At 39.6% G+C, this 7454-nt stretch overlaps 1 protein-coding gene across 1 annotated transcript; it reads left to right on the top strand.

Moving 5' to 3' along the window:
• The first annotated feature begins 39 nt into the window (after positions 1-39).
• Positions 40-7157, top strand: RIDA (reactive intermediate imine deaminase A). Its single transcript, XM_084510466.1, has 6 exons — positions 40-164; positions 2955-3060; positions 3600-3654; positions 4449-4517; positions 5948-6003; positions 6389-7157. Exons 1-6 carry the CDS (start codon positions 100-102, stop codon positions 6455-6457), a joined length of 420 nt encoding a protein of 139 aa, XP_084366592.1. The 5' UTR covers positions 40-99; the 3' UTR covers positions 6458-7157.
• The last annotated feature ends 297 nt before the right edge of the window (positions 7158-7454 follow it).

Genomic DNA, 7454 nt, shown 5'->3' with positions numbered 1-7454 from the left:
GAGGGGAGGGGGGAGAAGAGAGAAGGGGAGGGTAAAAGGCGAGGGGGGGGAGACAGGAGGTGGCGGGTGGCGGAGGAGAGGGACGGGGTAGGGGCAGCCATGGCGAGTCTGGTGAAGAAAATAATCAGTACTGCCAAGGCTCCCGCTGCGATGGGTCCCTACAGGTGTGCCCTGGCTGGGGGTAGCGGGCTTTGCCCCGTGGGAGGCTGTGGGGTGGTTTTTGGGGTGCTTGTGGGGAGGTTGAGAGGTTATGGGGTGGTTTTGGGGGGTTATAAGGGGGTTACGGGGTGGTTTTGGGGTGGGTGGACCTGTCCCTGGGGGTGGTGGGGCCGGTGGGGTCCCGGAACCCCTGAGGAGAGTGGGTCTGGAATGGCACCGGGAGCTTCAGCCCGCCCGCGGGGCTCCCTAAAATGTCCGCCTGGGAGGCACCGGGGGAGCAAAGTTCATAGATCTTAAAAATAATCCCCCAAAAGGCTTGTCTTTGCTATTTAGATCAGAAAATTTATTCCTGTAGACTTATGTCTAAGGTACTGAGTGGGTTTTACCGGTGTTTTCTAAGGGTTCCTAGTCATGCATTCTGGGCATGTTAGGCTTGGTTTCCCATTTAAACACAGGCTCCTTAGGTTTTAAAACTACTTGTAGCATCCTGATGCCTCCAAAAGCATTATCTGTCTCCGGTCCTGTGAAAATGAACGCTCTGAACCTCAAGCTGGATGTTCCCGATAGGAATTGTAAAGATGGAAAAGTACCAAGGGTAGAGGCAGAGAGAGCCCCACGACCTAAAGGTTAACTTCTGGTGGATGGCAGCCAGGGGCTCGGCATCGCTTCTGCAGGGCACCTGGGACAGGGAAAGCTACAGCTCCTCAGCTGCACACACACCCACTGGCTTAGCCTTTAACATAGCCCTCAACTTCTGCTGTGGATTAACTGCACTCCTGTGTTTTGTGCTTCTTGGTAGTTCTTGCTGAAATGCTTCTTACTATGCAGTCTGCTACTGGTATGGTGGGTCTAACATCAATAAGTTTATCACTAACTTAGTTAATCGAGTTCCAGTCAGCTTTTCAAAGTCCAGCGAGCAAAAATTGCACAAGAAAAAAACCTGCTGTGTTTCTGCTCTGAGCATGGGAACAGGGGAAGGAGGGCTTAATGTAGAGGGAAGGTTTGGGGTCTATGGGCTGCGTTCCTGGTTCTGCTGCAGCCTTCCAGGGTGCTACTTTTACCATATTTTGTATTTCCTTTATTGAGCAGCAGAGATGTTATTCTTATATTAATCTACAGCCCTTTGGGTAAAGACAACCTGACTTTTTTTTTGTGAATTGTTACTGGTGTCAGTGAATAGGGGGTTCCACTGCGAAGCGTACAAGGGAAAAGAAAGTCAAGGAGCAGAGGAATCTGTAAGGATGCTGCTGGTCTGGCAGTGGTATTGGAAGGCTTCAGTATGCTTTTTCTTTTTTTTTTTCTTTTTTTTTTTTTTTTTTTTTGCTCTCCCCAGTTATTCATGATTTGGGATTGTCCAAAGGTCAGTTAGGATAAATGTTTTTTGGTGTCATTTGCTTTATAATAAGCAGGTTAAGACAATCTCAATTTTTTATCAGAGAGCTAATATCTCCTTGTTGTGTGGTTCTCCACACAGGAAACAGAAGCACGAGCTTGTGGTCTGAGGGCCTGTTCCTCAAACAAAGTACGATATGCTGAGAAAGAAAACAGTTAAAGAAGAATCTGTGTTGTGCTCATGCACGCATTTCCTATCTAGGCTGCATCAGCTAGAAAACTATTTCTTTTGCTAGTTTCTCTTTAAATGGTATAATTTTGTCTTATCCCAGTTTAGGTAGTTGCTGATGGCAGAGAATAATCACCATGTAAGATATGTTACTCCATCGGATAAATTACTGGCTTTTTTTCCATAATGGAATTGTAGGGGAATGTGGGACAGGCGTTTTTACCTGGACAGGGAAGATGGGAGTGATGGCATTGTTCAGATTGCTTAACCGTAATCATTTTACTGAGTCCCTAAATTAGGTTAGGCCCATGTAAAGTCAATGGATTGAGCAATGAAGAGATGTAGTAAAAACTGAAAGAATGGCTTTCTTTCTCCACTGACATAAAAGGGAAGCTAAGCTGCTAATTTAGGTAGTTCAGGGAGGTGCCTATCTCCGGTTTGTGTAACTTCAGGGGCTTGTTCAGCTGTTAGAACAATAAATTTTCTTGTGGAATGGGTAGAGATAAGAAAAATGGTGTTGACACACCATAAACATTTTGAGAAGACCCTTTCTTTAATTTCTTTATGAAATATTTTTAGCTATCAGCTGGAGGGATGTAAACTATGTCTCTTGTGTAATTGATGGTTTAAGTCTTTGTTTTAATCTCTTAATTTTGTGGTAATTAAAGATGTTAATAATTGCTAACTCGACTTCATACCTGATGTTTACATAGAAATGGTTAGCAAATAGCTCGAATTCTGCAGTCTTCTGAGCTAACCCAGCCAATGGGTCACTCAGGTTATGTGGTGCAAAGGAGAGGGATTGCTCTTGGGATAGAGATACTCTGCCTCCCACCATTTATCTGCAGTGCTGTGTTAGTGTTGTGTTGCTGCACTTATCCCTTCCTGAGAACCAGGGTTTGTTAGCTCAAAGACAGAGCTATGCTGTCTTTCATGGGTGGTTCAGTCCCAGCTGAACCAAACTCTTACAGATTGTACACACAGCTTATGTCTAAACTTGTGCACGCGTAACCCGTGGCACCAAGCAGTGTGGTTTAGTGATGGAACTCAGCAGGTCAGACTTGCTATTTTTGAAGATCTTTTCCAACCTAGATGGTTCTCTGATAACCTATATTTCCAAGATCTTACAAATGACTGAAGAAAATGTGAAATGTGCTTACAAGGGAATGCTTTTGAATAGTTAAATGTTTTTGGTGGGGAAGTTTTCAACAGTAAATGTCTCTTCTGTTTTCAGCCAAGCAGTGCTTGTAGACCGGACCATGTACATTGCAGGACAGATTGGTATAGAGCCTTCCAGTGGGCAGCTTGTCTCCGGAGGTGCAAAGGAAGAAGCTAAGCAGGTAAGATGTGTTCTGGCAATAACCTTTTAATGGCTTGTGCTTTTTTAAATGTAGACTGATGAGAAATTGTAGAATCCTAAAGAGCACATTGCACATCCTCCAAGGTGAGGTAAAATAAGAAGCAATTTCATCCCATCCCTGTCATTTTCCATCCAAACAACCTTGGAGGTCAAGGGAGGAATCTATTTCAAGTAGGAAAGAATCAATGTTTTGAACAAAGGTTTGACCCCAGTGGCTTGAGTGGGGGGAAGATTTGTTCCCCCAGCAGCAAAGAAGCTGTGTGAGTAGTTAGGATGAGATTGAGCTGCATCCTGCATTTGCATGTAATGAATGGATGGGGGTTTATTAGATGTTCCCTTTCATTAATTTACTTTTTAATCTATTTCTGTTTGTTTTTTTTTTTTACTCACTGATGACTGTTGAAGGCTTGCTGGGTGAACTACAACGTGGATCTGTAGCTAGATTACAACTCATGTTTACATACTTACCTAAATACAACCTTGCTGATATTTAAATATTTTTATCTGATTTCTCATTAGGCTCTAAAGAATATGGGAGAAATCCTGAAAGCTGCAGGCTGTGACTATGGCAATGGTAGGTTCTGTTATGAGGATGGCAAACAAGTCATTATTTTCACATCAATTAAAAAAAAGTGACCTCTAAAATAAAATAAACCTTTTTGCTAAATATACAGTTGTTATAAATAGCTATAAAGGGAAAAAATCAACGTGCAAGTCTTTATGTGATGGGTATCAATGGGACACTAACTTTTCCCCAGAGTTTCTGACCATAATACTAACTTTTTTTGATTCTAACTGAAGAAGCTCAGGTGTAGATAGAGCTGCAATTGACTACAGGCATTTTAAATGTCCTAGACCTTACTTCTGGTAAAAGCAGGTTTATGTCTGTTGTGTTCATGTTCTAGGCACTTTCATTACCTGGTCTTTTGAAGCGGAATCTGATAGTGGAGCCAAATCAGGATTAATATTGGTTTAGGCAGTCATGGGTAAAAAATTCTAGCATAGACTGTATCTTCAGTCATTTTATGGACTCTTTTTGGCAGCAGATATTATATATATTTTTTTTGCCAACAGTTGGCTTACAATAGCTTTCTTAAATCAACCTGCTTCATCAGTTAGGTGCCTTTTAGAATTGGGCTTCATAATGGAATTTAAAACAGTCACTTTCAAAGCAGGCCAGGAATATATAATTCCTTATAGTTTAATGTACTAGTTATTAAGATACTTTTTTTAGGTATTTCTGTAGGTGGTAGCTCTACTGGTCAATGTCTGTTTGGAAAACTTTTCAAGATGTTTATAATATTTGAGATACATTCATGGAATAAAAGCAAGAAACTCACAAAATAACTGCAGTTATGTAATTTCTAGTTGTGAAGACTACGGTTTTGATGGCAGACATGAAGGACTTCAATGATATTAACGATATTTACAAACAATGTAAGTGGTTTTTTTGTTTGTTTTACCATTATGGCTTGTAGAACTAATTACACTTGCTGTAAGCAGTGTTTTAATGACTCAGGTGATTTAGTTCCACGTTATTAGGGATTTCATGAGAAATACAACATTAAATCAAAGCAATTTACTTGCAAACACCCAAACAAGTACAGCTGAATTTCATATGGACTCATGTCCTACCATCCCACTAACTTTTCATATGAAAATCAACCCTACAAGTTAATCTTCTACTTCTTTTTGCTTTGATAGACGGTCTGTTTTTCCTAATATAATTCTGTTGTAGGCAGCCTTAAAATGCTTAATTTCAGGTTGTATATTTTTATTTATTTAAATCTCTATCTTTTAATAATTTCTGTGTTATTGTTATGGGACAAAGCTCGCTTATGAGGATGAGTCACCCTTCTGCACTTCAGAATACAAGAATAGTGCTGGGTTAAACAAACTGAATGTAAGCTGAAGTAGGTGATTTGTGAGCCATGTTGTGCAGAAGAATTTGGGAGGCTCTGCACATAAGTTCCTTATTTATGTAGGTTTGGGTTTTAATTAGATAGTAACATCTGGTCCTGAATAAAGTCTCTTATTCATGAGCTATCGGTACAGTCTTCTGCATTTCAAGATGGAATTGTGTGTGTTTAAGTGGAGAAAAAACAGACCAGCTGGATACTTAGCTACTTGTTGCCAAACAGACCTCCTACCTGTTGTTCAGGAAAGCTGTTGTTGCTGTTCTTTGATGTGAGTTATTAACTTTGTTAGTGCAGGAGCATGGAAGTGCCATTTCTGAGCCTAGCGTTAACTCTCACTAGAAAAACTTATATTTAATTATGCAAATTCAGCTCATATCTTGACTGATAGCCTTTTCTTCCTGTTATTTTAGTATGCTTGAGCTCCGGGCCTAATTAGGAATGGAGGACTAAGTCAGGGCCTATTTTGTCTGCCTTCCTTTGATATGAGCAAGGTTTACCCCTGGTAATTCTACACAAATCTGGGATCTTTTCTCATGACTCCTGCCACTGTTTCTCCTTCTTGCTCTATCTGTGAAAGAGCCCTCTCCCACTCTCCAGTCTTTGCACTGGCTGATCACCATTCTGGTTCAATATTGCTGTTTCAGCCAAGTTGGTGTCAAACCCATGCAGTGTCAGCAGAGTGCAAGTTATCCCTGTCCACTAGATCACAATTGAAGCTGCCTTCTTGGTGATGAACAGTAGCTTGTTGAGATACTGGAACAGTCAGTGATATAATTTAAAAAAAAAAGAGGATGTGGATGGAGAAGAAAGCTGGGACAGAAGCTTATCTGTCTTGTCTAATTGAACCTGAAACCATTCTAGTGACTGCATTTTATACAGATGACTTAGAACCATGCGGTTTATCAAGCAAAGTTAAATGATTAGTGGATGGTTTTGTTTCAATTACAGTTTTCAAGTCCAATTTCCCAGCCAGAGCAGCCTATCAAGTTGCTGCTTTGCCAAAAGTAAGTGTCACTTTAAGTACTTGCTTCTGAAACATTATGGCAACTTTTCTTCTGTAATAGCTTCAATTATGATTATTTTATTGAATAAAATAGTATTTTCTTTTAAGTATGCTGGTCTTATTCCCCCATACAAGAGTTCTGAAATGAGATACCTTGCTCTGTAATGGAAGATGGCTACAACTGTAGAAGTAAGGGTTTCTGGTATGTAAGGAAGAGTAAAGTGAATTTTCAATGTTAACATTGCTAAATCAGTAATACCACTGTCAGAAATATATTCCCCTTAAAATGTCGCTCTTTGTTCTTATCAGGTCATGTTATATATCCAATTGCTTCGTAAAATAGATACTTTAAATTCCTAATATGTTTCTTTATTGCTATCTCACAGGGTGCCCGAGTTGAGATTGAAGCGATTGCCATCCAAGGACCCATCCAGGATGTTTCAGCCTCCCTATAAGGAAAGGCTGGGTACCCTACACCTAGGACAGGTGCTTTCTTCCAGATCGTGGCCTTGCGGTCTATAAAATACAAGCTTGTATAAAATACAAGCTTACCCAGAAACACATGGAAGCACTACTAAAATCCATTGAGCCTGGTCGTAGAGCAGGGGCCTTATGTTGTGATGGTGAGAAGGTATTCAGATACTAAAGTACTCATTTTAGGTGGATGTATGACAGTTACACTGGGTGATCTGGACATGGAAAATTAATGACTTGTAACAGTAGGTTTTTAGTAATTGTTTTAAATAAGAAAAAGGTCAGAAATGAAAAATAGTAGAATACTTGAATTAGTATACATTTTCACTTCTGTGTTTTGGAGAATTCTGTTGTATTAACTTCTAAACTATCTTAAATGCTTTCTTTACAGAACAGATTAGTGTTGGAACTTGCTCACATTTTGTTCATAAAGAAGTGATTTCTTAGGAGGGTGAATATTACTTCAGAGAAGCATCATTTTCTTCTTTCTGAAATGAATGTCCTCATAGTTGTAAATCACCTGCAAATTAATCCATTCCTGCAACCTTTTTCATAGTCTTTCTCATACTAATTCAACTTTTACTATGTTTGTTATGGTGAGGGGAAAAAAGAAGACATTCCAATTGTATGAGGGAAAATATCCTGTTTAATGACAATAAATGATAATTATATCTTTAAAAATGTGCTTGTCTTTTCTAGGAACAAACTTTTTTGTTTTCCTGATAATGCTTTTATGCTCTATTACAAAGGAAGTCCTCATTTTGCTTCTTCAATAAGAAATTATAAACCTATTCTTTTGGTTTGAATTACCTATTACCTAATAGCAAAGGATGAAAAATAATCCTTCAAGGCAGAAAGTTTTCTGCTACCATGGCATTACAGTTCTTGGCATTTTTCTCTCTGCCATCAAGAACAGAAGCATCTGCTTGGTGGGGTGTTTAAGCAATACTGGTGGTGATAGTAAGTTACTCTATCCCT

This window comes from Aythya ferina (genome assembly GCF_964211825.1).
Source record: "Aythya ferina genome assembly, chromosome: 2".
In the NCBI taxonomy this organism is placed as follows: Eukaryota; Metazoa; Chordata; class Aves; order Anseriformes; family Anatidae; genus Aythya; species Aythya ferina.
This window is presented reverse-complemented; position numbering and strand designations above follow the sequence as displayed.

Excerpts from the sequence above, each read along its gene's own strand:
- RIDA (XM_084510466.1), top strand. The coding sequence starts at position 100 with ATGGCGAGTCTGGTGAAGAAAATAATCAGTACTGCCAAGGCTCCCGCT. Across the intron at positions 3,655-4,448 it reads AGGCTGTGACTATGGCAATG|TTGTGAAGACTACGGTTTTG; the intron begins GTAGGTTCTGTT and ends TGTAATTTCTAG. Across the intron at positions 6,004-6,388 it reads AAGTTGCTGCTTTGCCAAAA|GGTGCCCGAGTTGAGATTGA; the intron begins GTAAGTGTCACT and ends GCTATCTCACAG.